This window comes from Phoca vitulina, unplaced genomic scaffold, assembly GCF_004348235.1.
Source record: "Phoca vitulina isolate PV1807 unplaced genomic scaffold, GSC_HSeal_1.0 scaffold681, whole genome shotgun sequence".
Taxonomy (NCBI): Eukaryota; Metazoa; Chordata; class Mammalia; order Carnivora; family Phocidae; genus Phoca; species Phoca vitulina.
In genome coordinates, this window is record NW_022590368.1 from 1 (window position 1) to 15,557 (window position 15,557).

The following is a 15,557-nucleotide window of genomic DNA, read 5'->3' on the forward strand; positions in this document are numbered from 1 at the left end:
GTAAGGTCTCGATAGCAACAACTTCAAAACCAAAAGGCTCTTTTCAGAGCCACCCACTATTTCTGGAGAAGAGCTGGGACCGCAGTTTTCTCAATTTCGACGCTAAGAGGTTAAAGCTTCATATTTTACACTTTTAGCTCTCCCAGTCTCTACCTGGACCTAATAATAAGTGATCACCTATTACTCGTTAGCGAGCTTCCCCGTTCAACTCCACTAGCTTGTAGCTTGGTGCGCAGAGAGGATCGGGGGTTGGGCACCAAGTACTTACTATGCAAACCGGAACCAATGGGAGTGCAGCGCGGGCTTTTTCGAAGTACTGCCTTGCGTACAGAAATATACTCAACCGCGAAAAACAGGCCTGCAATTTAACTTAGAACAAGGACATAGAGTATGTATGCTTAAAGTTACCTTCTTAGTTTTTTGCGGATGGCCGGGAAAATTTGCAACAATTGTGTACAGCTGTTTCCAGAAAAATTTGGGTGGCTCTGAAAAGAGCCTTTGGGGTTGTGTTGCCTTTAAGGCCAACTTCCTACTTCTTTTTCGGAGCCGCTTTCTTCGCCTTGGCAGCCTTGGGTTTCGCTGCCTTGGGTTTCGCGGCTTTGGGCTTGGCCGCCTTCGGCTTCACGGCCTTGGGCTTGGCGGGGCTCTTGGCCGCCTTCTTGGGCTTAGCAGCGGCTTTGGCTTTCTTGGGGCTCTTGGCCACCTTTTTGACCCCAGCGGCGGCAGGCTTCTTGGCTTTTTTGGGCGTCTTCTTCACCGCCTTCTTCGCCCCCGCGGCCTTCTTGGGCTTCTTAGGGGTGGCCCCGGAGGGCTTCTTGGCTTTTGCTGCGCCCGCCTTCTTGGCTTTGGGCTTGGCTTCCCCGGAGGCCGCCTTCTTGTTGAGCTTGAAGGAGCCCGAGGCGCCGGTGCCCTTGGTCTGCACCAGGGTGCCCTTGCTCACCAGGCTCTTGAGGCCCAGCTTGATGCGGCTGTTGTTCTTCTCCACGTCGTAGCCGGCGGCCGCGAGCGCCTTCTTGAGCGCGGCCAGGGACACGCCGCTGCGCTCCTTGGAGGCGGCCACGGCCTTGGTGATGAGCTCGGACACCGGGGGCCCGGACGCCTTGCGCTTCGCAGCGCCACCGCCCGCCGCCTTCTTGGCTGCCTTCTTCTTGGCAGGCGACTTCTCCACCGGCGCCGGGGCAGCCGTGTCAGCGGGAGCGGTTTCCGACATGGCCAAGAGCAGAAACTGCTACGAGAAGAGAGGTTGCAAATCTAAAGCGCAAGTCTTGCAATGCAGCCTGAGTCCGGCCAGGGGCTTATATAAGCCGGTGCTGCTCTGTGATTGGTGGAGCGTCCAATCCACTGCCCTCAGGCAGCCGCCCTTCCCGGTTGGACTCGCAAATTGTGTTTGTTAGCTCCCCAAACCTGATTAAATGCTGAAAAGAATTGTACAGAATTTGACGCTTTGAAGTTCTCAAGGAAGACAGCAGGCTCCACGTTCACACACGGGGTTGTGTTTTCATGAATCGTGCGCAACAGATGAAAGATACTTTTAAAAATCTTTTCAGCTTGTCCTAAGAATCCACTGGGTTTAGGGCATCCTGCTAGTTAGTTGAAATTTGCAATAACTTTCTACTAAGTATCAAGTGGACGCTTTTAAACATGCTTTGTCCCTAGGTTCTGCCTTTGATTTTTGCAAGAGGAAAGACACGGTTTCCTGGGTTTGGGCATAAACGTTGTTTCTAACTGTAGCAAGTAACACAGAGGCAGGGCAATAGATTGCCTAGTGCCCCAAATTAACCACATGGATCCTACTTTAAAAACCAGTTCTGCCTCCTAGGAGTGTGCACGTGCCAATGTCGTTAGTGAGTGTCTTTTCAGCTTGGAAAAGTTCAGTAGCCAGAGTGACGTCTACCTGCAGCAAGAGGAAGAGGAAGAGCTTTGGCTTGAGGATCCAATGACCTGGATTCAAATTCAAACTTAAATTTGGTATGTTTTTGCTTGAGATGCTATCTCCCTTTAGTATTAGGCAAATCCATTATAATAAATCGGAAAGATGCTTAGTATGCTCTAAGAAAAACTCAAACCTGCTGAAAGTATTCAAGGGTTTCCAGTAGTCCTCAAAAACACACACTGTTTAGATAACATGGGACTTTGTCAGGTTTCAAGGTGCTCTTCCCAATGCTCCCCAATTCAAACTCCTTATCTCCACCAACATTTAATAAAGCGCACTGTCAGAAACACTATCTTCTGTAATGTGGGCATTATTGTGTGTTTGAGGGAGGAGAGACCTGTACTTAGACCTGTACTTCAGAGAAATAGTTGGCTACTGACTCATGAGAAAAGTAGACTGGGGATTCAGGGACTGCACGTTATAGAGAGTCAGAAGAATTCAGAAGTATATTAGCATCCAAGAGAACTGAGGCAATAATCATGAGGGTGGTTAAGTTTGCTATTTATTTGGGGGAGGGTGGAGTGGGGAATGGATGGGATTTTGTGACTGGCCTGGATGATAAGGGGGGTCTAATGATTAGAATCTCTACTGCAGTCAACACTCACTATGTTATTCCCTGTGAAAAACGGTAGGGAAGTTTAAAGTCGCCAACGTATTTCTCTCCAAAGAGCTCCTGAAGTTTAAACTGTAGCCATCTAAGGCCAAGTCTGGACAGTGTCCTATTTTGTATGGCTCTCAAGCTAAGAGTGGTTTTTATATTTTATTAATTGTGCTATAAAAAATAAAAGAGATCATATTCGGCCTGCAAAGCGTCAAATATTTGCTATTTGGCCATTTTGCTATGCTTTGGACTCCTCCACATAGACTATGGTGTATTGCTATAAGCCTGCCTCTTTCAGAACAATGCAAATCAAGAAAATATCTTAACAAGAAAAATATTTTAATCAAGCATTTCCCACTATTTCAACCACAAAACTTTCAGAAGGTCAGGGCGGAGGGGACCGCCATGCTTAAGGGGCAGGAGAGAGGTGTAATCAAGGACTGACGTTCATTGAGCGTTCGCTAAGTGCCAAGAAGAATACTCTACAGTTTTAATTCATTTGCCACATTTTACAGCTATATAGGCTGAGACCCAGAGAAAGGATGAGTAGCTTGGCAAACGGTTATATGGCTAGTAATTGGCAGCTCTGAGGTTTGAACCTAGACCACCTGGCCTCAGCACTATTATGATGGGGAAATCATTCAAGGCGTGGGGAGAAAACAATCTTTGAAGCTTGTAAGAGGCATCAAGTAGTCCCTACAAAGAGCCACTAAGGATCTCTAAACTAACCTGTAGGAAGAGCTTCTGGCCCCTTGGGTCAGAACTCTTTGCCCTCAATCCCCAGGCATTCCAAAAAGCTTCAGGAGCCAGTAGATTGGATATGAACCTCTCTGAAAGGATATATCTGAAAATAGGGGAAAGAATAGTTTTTCCAGAGAAGAATTGCTAACTCCTGGAGTGAGGAGTTGATCAAAAGAAGCAAAATGGGTCAATGATATTCATACGTGAAATGCATGAAGAGACTTCAAAATCTTAAAATAACTGGACAAAATATGCAGTCAAGGTCGGTTAGGAAACCCAGAGTTCTAAGTGTGGAAACCTGTAACAGATTTAAAATAGGATTTAATTCCCATTCTGATTTATTTGGAAAAAAAAATCATGAGAATCCAATTTCAGACTGAGGAGCACATTTTTAAAACAGGTGGACAAATTTTTAGAGCTACTGGGAGCTCATTGTACATACAGCCTGCAGGTCGGTGTCTAGGTCATTGTTGGCCCATTTTCCACCACAATCACATACACAAAGCCCAAGAGCATACTCTTCTCAAACATTAGGTTGAAACAGTGGAAAAGAGAACACCACTTGCTGGCAATCCCGGTTTTGTTCCTTCACGTCACAGGAAAGCAAATAAAAGGCACGTTTCTGAAGTAAAGGCATTGAGATCATTTGGCAAAGGTAAACTGTACTTGCCATTTACACAATAATCCCTAAGAACCTGAGCTCAACTTTCCTAAAACTTGCGCGTCCATCTTCCCTCACTTGCTGTAGCCTAGAAGGCTTGATTTCTGAAATGGTTGGGTCATTTTAAAAATGCTCATCCAGGAACAGCTCCTTCCTGCGCGCAGTATCCGCGGGGTCTGCCTGTGGAAATACAGTTTACTGAACAGAGCCACCTTCTCCAGTCCTCAGCTTACTCACTATTGAGCCCCCAAGAGCTTCCTCGAAACATCCCCGAGTTCTCTCTCGTAGGACTGTCACATGCTCGAAGCTTAACAGCTCTTCCTGAGGACAATGGAGGGGCTCTGAAAAGAGCCTTTGGGTTTAAAGTCGGCACGGAAGCAGGAAATCACATCTACGCCCTCTCCCCGCGGATGCGGCGCGCCAGCTGGATGTCCTTGGGCATGATGGTGACGCGCTTGGCGTGGATGGCGCACAGGTTGGTGTCCTCGAAGAGCCCCACCAGGTAGGCCTCGCACGCCTCCTGCAGGGCCATGACGGCCGAGCTCTGGAAGCGCAGGTCGGTCTTGAAGTCCTGCGCGATCTCGCGCACCAGCCGCTGGAACGGCAGCTTGCGGATCAGCAGCTCGGTGGACTTCTGGTAGCGCCGGATCTCGCGCAGGGCCACCGTGCCGGGCCGGTAGCGGTGCGGCTTCTTCACGCCGCCGGTGGCCGGCGCGCTCTTGCGGGCCGCCTTGGTGGCCAGCTGCTTGCGCGGGGCCTTGCCGCCGGTCGACTTGCGGGCCGTCTGCTTCGTGCGGGCCATGGCCAAGCGGAGGTAACAACTTAAAGCTGCAAGAAGAAGAGGCGGCGGCCCAGTATTTATAGCGAGCCCGGGGCCCGGATTGGCCAGGAGCCTCCCGCCCACCCCGCGCACAGATTGGCTCTCGCTTCGGTCCTCTAAGGACAGGGAGCGTTTTCCCGCCTCCCGCTTAGGTCTCTCGGATAAAGGACAAAGAAAATGTCTGACTTTTTTTTTTTTTTAAGCCTCTAAGATGCATCAAAATTCTTTAAACTATTGTCTTGAGAATCCGAAAGTGCCTTCCTTCCACTATTTTAAATAAAATCCAGTTATGACAGGATTCTTGATTATATTGCTTACTGAAAATTAAAGGGGACGGAGTAAAATGGAGGCATTAGCATTATTTGAAATTCTAGCTATGCTCTCTGCAAGGACTTTCAAAAGAGCTTGAGAACCACTCAGCTTTTTATAACAAGGGTTGGCCAGGTTTACCTTGGGGAACACAGGGTAAATGAGCTCGGCTTTGAGCACAACGGTCCCTAACAGTGCACTCAGGGGGGTGACTCCAGCCCCCGGAGGTCCCGGCACTTCTGGACAACCGTAGGCACATTGTACTTTCCCATCCGAAACGGATCCTCTGTACCCCAAGCTCATCTGATCGTGGTCAGGTGCTCTGGAAGCGGATTGGGAAGAGGGTTACAGGTCTTTAGAAGACTTCGTGGGTGGCCCTTAGAAGGGCCTTTTGTGTGAGAGGCGTTGCGACTTAGACGGATCTTAGCCCCCGAAGCCGTAGAGGGTGCGGCCCTGGCGCTTGAGCGCGTAGACCACGTCCATGGCCGTGACCGTCTTGCGCTTGGCGTGCTCCGTGTAGGTGACGGCGTCCCGGATCACGTTCTCCAGGAACACCTTGAGCACCCCGCGGGTCTCCTCGTAGATGAGGCCGGAGATGCGCTTGACGCCGCCGCGCCGGGCCAGCCGCCGGATGGCGGGCTTGGTGATGCCCTGGATGTTGTCGCGCAGCACCTTGCGGTGGCGCTTGGCGCCGCCCTTGCCCAGGCCCTTCCCGCCCTTGCCGCGGCCGGACATGACTGCGAGACAGACACAAGCCGGGGCCCCCGAGGTAGCAACTGATATAGTGCTGTGTCGGACCTGTTTGGGAACACGCAGGCCCGCCGTATCCGCGGGGAGGCCCCGAGCCAGAGCCCGGCCCGCGCGTCAGGGACCAGCGAAGGCGGTGCTTAAACCCGGTAAACCGACGCCTCCTGGGAAGTTCGGGCGGCGCTTTGCGCCTGCCCCCGCGGGGGGTGCTGTCTCCGGGCCGAGCCCCGGGCTCCCCGTCGCTGAGCTTCGCTGCAGTCGTGACTGGTAGCTGCCGGCGTCGAGGGGCCCCTCTCCGGAGCCGGGCTCGCAGTCCCCGGGGCGTTTGTGCAGCCGTCTGGCGCGCAGCGACCTCCGTCAGGTCGGTGACGGCTGCGGTCAACCCCGCCGGGTCACGGCGTCGAGGGGCGGCTAACCTCACCTTCCTTCAGCTTGCTTCTCCGTCCTTTACATTTCACTCGCTCTCTTTCCCTTTTTTCCATCCCTGCCGCATGTCTCTTTACCTGCGTTGGAAACGCTTTCCGTTTCTAAAGCTGTTTGAGGAGCAAGGCCCTCGGAGAGCCGAGGAGCGGGCCAGCACGCCTTTCAGAGCTCCCTCCTCTGCGCGCCCCCAGTCCTTTGTTCAACTGGGAAATCCACTGCACCCAGAAACCCTCTGCCTTTAATTTACAAATAAGATGCAGAATGAAGAGACTAGGAACGACCTTATTCCAGGAAAAAGCAACAACTTGGAAAGACGAGTTCCTTTGTTGGTTTCCATGACTGGGGCTGTTTGGAATGACCTCCCTCTGGCCTGGCTTGTTTTCCAGATACCGTTAGGTTTACACTTTCTATTTCAAAGGTGTGTGATTATTTACTCCTTGAACAAATGCCTAATTTTATTCTAGGAATCAGCTACCAAGTGTATTATAGACTCCGTAATTACTCTAAGTTGAAAACAGTACATGCCCACGATCTTTGAGTTAATCCATTTCTTACTGAGCTTCTAGCGCCTCTTCTATCCCTGTTTAAAAATGGAACCTGAGAGCTTAATCTCGAAGATGTCCAACCTGTATGTGCTGGTGGAGTGATTGCAATCTTTCCCTTGCAGCTGCAGAAAACCAGGCAGGTTCTGCTTCCTCATACAGCAGCTGTTCTTGAAAGTGTTATTTTAAGACCAACCTTTCCAAGACCAAGTCTTGAAACACTGAGAAAAGTTATGAATGTTCCTTTATCTGTTGAAGGTAACATACTCTGTACTTTCCCAAATGGTGTGAGTGCCTCTGTAAGAGACCCCAGGACCTGAGTTCTCACTGGTCACTGAACTTGACAAAGCCTTGATCTTCGGCTTCCAGCCTCCGCAACTATGATCTGTACTTTGATTTCGTTTCATTTGCATGTGCTCTGCCCTGAAAATATTTACACTCACATCTGTTTCCCAAAGGTGTAATGCTGTGTTAAATTAGATGCTTTCTGGGGCACCTGGGTGGCTCAGTCAGTTAAGCGGCTGCCTTCGGCTCAGGTCATGATCCCAGAGTCCTGGGACTGAGCCCCACGTCGGGCTCCTTCCTCAGCGGGGAGCCTGCCTCTTCCTCTCCCTCTGCTTGCCACTCCCCCTGCTTGTGCTCTCCCTCTCTCTATCTCTATCAAATAAATAAATAAAATCTTAAAAAAAAAAATTAGATGCTTTCTTCAGTCTCTTCTCCCACTTCCATGCAGGGAACAAATAGACTGCCTGCAGATTTTTTAAGCTTAAAAAGAGTTTAGGCTTCTCATTTCATTTAAATTAAATTAATTTAAAAAATTATTTAAAAATTTTTGGTCTTTCTCAGCATATGATAATGCTGATTGACATGAACTGTCCAATAATTTCTTGAATAATTGGGATAAATACAGAGAGTTTTTTTCCCCCCTCTCACATTATGTAGAGATATTTTCCAAGAAAAATGTTTGACTGTTTTAAATTCCGTGAAATTCCCTTCCCCCTTAGTCATATGAATAAATGAGGTGTACTTCCCTTTCCAATGTTCTGAAAATTGCTTACTGATCCACACTTATGTAGTTGACAATTTTTTAATGTTCTTAGTTCCAAATGTTGGGATCAATTCTTTCCAATATTGTTATATTTTCAATTTAATTTGCCACATACTCATTTCCTTGACACCTGATTTTGTTTTGTTTGTTTTGGTTAAGGCTTTGGAATTGACTGGTAGGTTTACATATCTTTTACTTTTTTATTTTTGTTCTTCATTCAAAATTAATTTACCTACTTGTGATTAGTCCCTTTCCCGTCCCCCAAATGCATACACATTTACATATAAATACGCACATCTATACACTAATCCAAAACACCACTAGCTTTTTGGAGTTTTTTCCCACTCCATGAACTTAAACTCTCAAATCTTTTCTTCCATTTTGTAGTGTCCTGCCCTTCCACGTATATTTAGCCTTTTACCAGCTCAGAATCTTAAATAAGAGACCTGGAAGCATGGGGTTTCCCTTCCTCCTTGCCCCAGCCTATGAGCAATCATCATCCCTGCTCTCATGCATAAAGCTCCCTTCAGCTTCTCATGCCTCCGTGTGTTATTAAGACCAACTGAAGAAGTCTGAGGATGCTCCACTGTCCTCCCTGGCCTCTTTGTCTTCCCCCACCCTGTTTCCTAGGGTCACTAAGCCATAGTCTTGTCTGCTCATGCCTTGAAAAGTGATTTGCAAAACTCTTTTATCAGAGGAAACCCTTGCTTTCTTCTGAAACTCTCAACTCAGATGTACTCTCCACCTGGCAGTCATTCCTTGTTTTATCTAATACTCTACCTTGTTTCTGCAATTTCTTACTCTCGTGTAATCAGTGATGATCTTTATTTTGTTTTCAAAACTTGCCTTAATTTAGCTAGTTTCCATGCCTGTTAATGTATTAAACAATGTTGCCAGAAACTTTCATTCATCTCACCTTAATAATATCTCCAGCGTTGGTTACTGAGAACACAAGAATCAAGGTGAAGGTCAGGGCCCCTTGTGTAGGGGTCCCCGAGCCCTCCTGGCTTCAAAACAAGGGGTAGAGGCTAAGAACACAGTTCCTAAGCTTCTACTCTTTGACAGTGAACAGGTCTCTATAGACTGAATGTTTGTGTCCATTCAAAACTTGTATGTTTAAACCTAACCCCTAATGGGATGGTAATTGGAGGTGGGAATATTGAGAGGTGCTTAGGTCGTAAGTGTGGAGCCCTCCTGAATGGTGTGAGTGCCTCTGTAAGAGACCCCAGTGATCCATCACGTGAGGACACAGTGAGATGACCATCTGTGAACCAGGACCTGAGTTCTCACTGGTCACTGAACTTGACAAAGCCTTGATCTTCGGCTTCCAGCCTCCGCAACTATGAGAAATAAATTTCTGCTGTTTATAAGCCACCCCGTCTGTGGTATTTTGTTCTAGCAGCCCACCCAGAGACGACACTGGTGTTCTGTAAATCATGTTTATAAAGTACTCAGATTTGGTGCCTTTGGTTTTGGTGGTTATTCTGAGTTAGTTATAGGTAAAGCTAGAAAATTCTGTTGGAGATCCTGGCACACAGTGTCCAAGTATGAACTGAATGATAGCAGCTAGGTTGAGCCTTTGGTTCAGATCTTGTTTTTGCCATTTACTTGTTCCTTGATCCTAGAAGAAAGAGCATTCCTTAGAATGCATCCACTATATTTTACTTACTCAGGCCCTTAATTTATCTCTACCTTTTTGCTTTCACAAATAGCATTTTGATGAATATTCTCAATATGTCCTCTTATAGGTCTGTAGGAGAATTTCCTTGGGGCATAGACCTGGGCACACCCAATTTTACTAAGTAAATTAGACAGTTCTTCAAGATGTCTTGTGTAAAACCACCATCAGTAAACAAACCACCACATGAAAATAAGTTTCTCCACCTCCCGTGCAACACATGATTACATCCAGCTTTCTGATTTTACCAATTTGATGGGTGTTGCCCAGTATTTCATTATTTTAATTTACATTTATCTGATTACCAAGTGAAGATTAAAAATTCTTCATATAATTGGCAGCCATTCGACTGTCTCCATTTATTTATCTACTTATTTATTTATTTAAAGATTCTATTTATTCATTTGACAGAGAGAGAAAGAGCACAAGCAGGGGGAGGGGCAGAGGGAGAGGGAGAAGCACACTCCCCGCTGAGCTGGGAGCCTGATGTGGGGCTGGATCCCAGGACCCTGGGATCATGACCCGAGCTGAAGGCAGATGCTTAACGACTGAGCTACCCAGGTGCCCCTAAAGTGTCTCCATTTAAAACCAGACTTTTTTCCCTTCAAGATAGGCAATAAACTGATACACTAAAGGCATATTTTCTTACACAGAACTATCATTCCTATAAACCCTCTTCTCAGGTGAAAAATTTTAAATGTACTTTCTACCAGTTTCCATCTAAGGAAGTACACTATTTCTAATCTTGTCCAGATCAGATACCTTATCATTGGCAAAGAGATATTAAAAAATTCATTTTTTTTACATTTAAGAACCTCTTTCATCACGAGAACCACCACATTGGTGGGAGAGACTTTTGGCAATATATCCCACTGCAGAGTGAGCACACTCTAAGCTTCTTTTTTTTTAAAAGATTTTATTTATTTATATATTTGTCAGAGAGAAAGAGAGCAAGCACAAGCAGGGGGAGAGGTAGAGGGAGAGGCAGAGGGAGAAGCAGACTCCCCACTGAGCAGGGAACCCAATGCGGGGCTCGATCCCAGGACCCTGGGATCATGACCTCAGCTGAAGGCAGACGCTTAAGCAACTGAGCCACCCAGGCGGCCCCTAAACTTCATTCCTAATGAATTCTTGGTGACTTTTCTTGCTCTCCTGCTTGATATCCTCTCAGGGCTTCTACCCTTTGGAGGGACTGGGGGATGGGCCATTCTAGAAGCATTTGTTCTCATCTAATTTTTCAACTTCTTCCCTGCCCCCCTAAACAGAAATAGTTCTTGTGCTCCAAGTACTTTCCAGAATTGGAAGACACGTTTTGAAAGCTTCACCTTGTGAGACAGAAACTAAGAGAAATCTTCCAAGAAATAAGACTGGCCACTAGCAGAAATGACATGACTTGCTAATGTGTGACTGATCAAATTGGATCATTTCCCAAATCTCAACCAATGACAAGAATGACTGACTCCTCAATCTAATCTTATCAGAGGATTTGGGGCGTATTTCCTCAATGTTACAAGAGACATACCAAACTAGGATTCTGAGATGAAATTAGGTTTACTGAGTATTTATTGTGCACTTAATACATTCTCTGGGGTATTCTCCTACAGTTTCATATATTGCCACATTTAATCTTTAATGCAATCTTTTGAGGAAATAAAGTATCCATTTCATTATTAAGGAAAATGGCAACTAAAATAACTTATAATCTACGTGACTGCTAGTCTATACTGCTGTGGGATCTGGAAAAAGGCGAGTCACAGAATAAAAACTTCTAATGGTTTCCTTAACTAGTATGTCGGACCATTAGAAATGGTACCTCAGACAGGTAGTTTTCCAACAAAGAGGGAAAGAGAGAGATCACTAGTGAGAGAGAGAGGATTCGGCTGTTGTCTAGCCCACCTGCACCAACACTACACCCCAGGCCTTCAAAGTCTGTAGCTAGAGGTCACCCCCCAGATGCACACCTTCAAACAGCCTTATGCGCAACCAAAGGCGTCGTCCCCTCTAAGCCAGCAGCACAAAGCTGGTCTCCGGCCTCTCTGGAGAGCGGCACGAGAAAACCCTGCCGCTAACGCCACAGGGACTAAGGCAAGCTCCTGTGAGTCCAGCTGTCCCGATGGTGAGGGGCAGAGCTGTGGGATGTGGTCATCTCATCTAGACTAGTGGAGTCCATCGGGTGACTCTTAACTATTCCTCTTTTTTTTTTTTTTTTGCTCAGTTATTTATTGTTATATAATGAATTACCCCCCCCCCCAAAAAAAAAACTTGGCAGCTTAAAACAATGAATTTATTATTTCCCACGGCTTCAGAAGGCCAGGAAACAGACGGTGGTTTAGCTGGGTGGTCTGGTTCAGGGTCTCTCAGGAAGAGTCAAGCTGTCCACAGGGGCTATGGTCACCCGAGGCTTGACTGGGGCTGGAGATGGTTCACTCCATGGCTACTGGTAGTTCTTCCCGGACTGCTGGAGAAGGCATCGGTTTAGTATCGAGTGGGCCTCTCCACGGGGCTGCCTGAGTGTCCACGCAACATGGCAGCCAGGGCCCCCCAGACCAAGTGGCCTGAGAGAGAGAACAGGCAGGAAATACTACCTCCTGTGAGCTAGCCTCCAAAGTAGGTCTCTGTCACTTTGACTTCGGGCCATTGGCTTTGTCCGATTCACTAGAAGCCAGTACCTAAATCCAGCCCTAACTCGAGGGGAAAGGAATTAGGCTCCATTTTCTTGAAGGTAAGCGTATCAAAGAATTTTTGAACATGTCCTAAAACCACCTTTTCTAGGTCCAAACTTAGCCTTCAAATAGAATATATCCTTACTGATCCATAGACTCCCGAATCCCAGCAGATGTCCTTTCTGAGGAGCTAGAAAACATAAGAACCTAGCTTCTGCCCTGGCCTCTTCACTTCAAGGAAAATAGGCTTCCCTGCCCCTAGTTTTTTGTTTTGTTTTGTTTTAAACTAATTCTCCTTTATTTTCCTACAGCCATTGGAGGCTCATCAGATCTTCTTCCATCCTAGGGCTTAAAGAAAGAATTCTAAACAGATCAACCAGCTTTATCCCCTAATACTTGGATACTTTTGGAAAAGATAAACTCTTCTAGAGCTAGTGAGAGTGTATGGATAGGCCCTGTCTAAACCCCAGCTGTTGTCAATTCCATATACAAAGAGATATGTAAATATACTTCGGAAACTGTAAAGCTTTATATAATTGTTGTCAGTGTTTTATCTGCTCACCATGGGAATCGAGACAGTGGTGATGAAAAGCATCTAGGATGGAAGGTGTAAAGCACTCAGGGACTACCTATGGCCGAGTGGGAGCTATCTTGTGTCTAAAAGACAGCAAATTAACCATACATTCATTCAACTAGAATTTAATGAGCACCTGCTGTGTATCAGGCTTTTACTGTTCTAGGGATATGACAGTAAACAGAATGAGAAAAATCTTGACCTTAGGACATGCATGTTCTATGGGGAGAGAAAATGGGGCAAAACTTGACTTTTAGAACTTAGATTCACATGAAATTTTGGGGAACATGTCTGAAGTGTCCTGTAAGGGATAATGGTCAAGTGCAGTAGGGGCATTACCCCAAATGGTCTCACTGGGGCTTGTCCCCCAGGGAAGTCACCATTATGTCAGGTGATGGGTGTCCAGGCCTCAGCAACCAGATACTGAGGTCGGGCTGCCTGTAGTTGGCTCCGCATGCACACTCTCCATTACCAGGCTCCTGGAAGCTGGCAAAGAACCAGGGGGCCACTTGGCTGATGTTACAGTATCTTCGAATGGGTGTGAAAGAGAATAAACATTTCAGAGCTTTATCCCGTAGTTACCAGATGTTAGTGCTAAACACGGAGAAATTCAATTCTCAAGAGAAAAATAGTCTGAATACTAGCTCATTTTCTTGGTAAACAGAGCTAGGGCTGCAGCCAAATTCCAGCATTTTGTTCCTTCTTGGAGTTGTGGAGGACACACTGAGTGTCAGTACGAAAATCCTGCTAGATCCTAGGCAAAACCCCAGCACTGCCTGACTTTAACCTGGACGCACTCCCCACCTCCTGAGAACTGGGACAGATCCAATGAGCCAACTCTACGGAGCAACTAAAACGTGCAAGGTGCTCTTCCATGCACTTGGGGAGCACAGTTACACAACTCTGCTCCCAGAGTCAGCTCAGGGGTGGGGCCAGGAGGTACCGATTATATATGCTCTGAAGCTTACTCTACTTGGTAAAGTGCCTTCCCTCCGAGTGGTGGCTTTCTTTCTTGACATCTGGATTACTCAAGGGACCAAGGGGTGACTCTGTAGACACTGCGGCCTTTAAACATTAGCTGCCTCTTCGGGAACGGCTTCCTTGAGGAGCGAGTACAGGCGGGGCCTTCCCAACCTACACCAATCGCAGAAAGGGGGGATGCTGCAGTTGCTAGAGAAGATCGCGGCATCCCTTCCCCCACCGTCCTTGCCTGTCCCACTAAGCTCGGACTGTCCCAACCAGTAGTACAACAGCCACTCTCCGTGAAAACGGGAAGTGGCTCTGAAAAGAGCCTTTGTGAAGGAGCGGGCGGACCGTGTGGCTCAGGCCCTCTCCCCGCGGATGCGGCGCGCCAGCTGGATGTCCTTGGGCATGATGGTGACGCGCTTGGCGTGGATGGCGCACAGGTTGGTGTCCTCGAAGAGCCCCACCAGGTAGGCCTCGCACGCCTCCTGCAGGGCCATGACGGCCGAGCTCTGGAAGCGCAGGTCGGTCTTGAAGTCCTGCGCGATCTCGCGCACCAGCCGCTGGAACGGCAGCTTGCGGATCAGCAGCTCGGTGGACTTCTGGTAGCGCCGGATCTCGCGCAGGGCCACCGTGCCGGGCCGGTAGCGGTGCGGCTTCTTCACGCCGCCGGTGGCCGGCGCGCTCTTGCGGGCCGCCTTGGTGGCCAGCTGCTTGCGCGGGGCCTTGCCGCCGGTCGACTTGCGGGCCGTCTGCTTCGTGCGGGCCATGGCCGGACACTCGCGCTGCGAAAACCAGCGACTGCCGAGTTGGTGTGGGGACCGGACTTTATACTCATGAGCCCCTCCTGATTGGTCAGAGCTGTCGCAGGAGTAACCTGATTGGCTCCCAATCCAATCCTCATCTGAGTCGGTTTTGTTTTCCACGCTTGCTTTTATTTTTGTTTCCTATTTTTATAGGAAAAAATTATGGCTATACTCCACCCTAAGTTTACTGTTTTCAACCAAAACGTTAAGATTCCACCAGTGAAAAGGAATCGGACCTAGAATCTGTGAAGTCAGAGCCTAAAGTGTCCTTAAATTTCAGTCCTTTCCCCTTTTCCATATAATATGGGGAAAAAATCATATGAGAATAATGTGTTGGTTAGTCTAAGAAAAGTTGCGTTTCGTAACTGCATCATTAAGATCTGCTTCTGCTGATTGTGCCGAGACCCAGAACAAAGTCAGTTTTCAAATAAAACGGGCACCGCGGAGCCCGGAACACCAAGACTTGACTTTGCCCCGCGTGGTGCGGGGAGGGGAGCTTGAGTGTTGGACTCCTCAGTACCAGCGAGCGGTTCTGACATCAATACCTTACTCTGGTGCAATCAGGTGGCTGATTGGGCTACTTAATATGTAAATTGTGCTAAATTTAATCAGCAGGTGTGGAGTGCTGACATCTACAGCGACCGGTAATTAAGAGCCTTTCTCTAGAGTAGCTCTGAAGTGTTGTTAGGAAGCTTTTCGTTACCAATGAACCATCAGGTTCTGCTGGTGATAAAGACCCAGAAACAACACAAAACAGGTTTAATTAGTGTATTAGCTGGAACAGAAATTTACTTCTTAATTAACCAGAGCAGTGTGTTCGTGGGGAGGGGACAATAAAGGTGGTTTAGTGGTTTTATAATTGACCAAAATATGCATTGTATGGCCTTTACCAGAACTGGCCAAATCAAGGAGGCCAGTTATTTCCTGCTCCTTACATTTAGGTTGTTTGTAGCTAAGTTTCAGGAGAGTGTTAAGTTCTTTCTCAGAAGTGGTGGGTGGCCCTGAAAAGAGCCTTTTGGTTTTGAAGTTGTTGCTATCGAGACCTTAC

General features: G+C 47.5%; 3 protein-coding genes across 3 annotated transcripts; all 3 read right to left on the bottom strand.

The window, feature by feature from the left end:
- Nucleotides 1-502: 502 nt before the first annotated feature.
- Nucleotides 503-1,274, bottom strand: LOC116629359 (histone H1.5). The gene has a single exon (XM_032399654.1). The coding sequence runs from the start codon at nucleotides 1,208-1,210 to the stop codon at nucleotides 530-532; it is 681 nt and encodes a 226-aa protein (XP_032255545.1). The 5' UTR covers nucleotides 1,211-1,274; the 3' UTR covers nucleotides 503-529.
- A 3,006-nt stretch (nucleotides 1,275-4,280) lies between these two features.
- LOC116629356 lies at nucleotides 4,281-14,490 on the bottom strand. The gene is made up of 3 exons (XM_032399652.1): nucleotides 14,069-14,490; nucleotides 5,494-5,863; nucleotides 4,281-4,764 (listed from the first exon to the last, which is right to left on the bottom strand). Exons 1-3 carry the CDS (start codon nucleotides 14,471-14,473, stop codon nucleotides 4,328-4,330), a joined length of 1,212 nt encoding a protein of 403 aa, XP_032255543.1. The 5' UTR covers nucleotides 14,474-14,490; the 3' UTR covers nucleotides 4,281-4,327.
- LOC116629357 (histone H4) lies at nucleotides 5,458-5,802 on the bottom strand. Its single transcript, XM_032399653.1, has one exon. It carries the CDS (start codon nucleotides 5,798-5,800, stop codon nucleotides 5,489-5,491), a length of 312 nt encoding a protein of 103 aa, XP_032255544.1. The 5' UTR covers nucleotides 5,801-5,802; the 3' UTR covers nucleotides 5,458-5,488.
- Nucleotides 14,491-15,557: the final 1,067 nt, after the last annotated feature.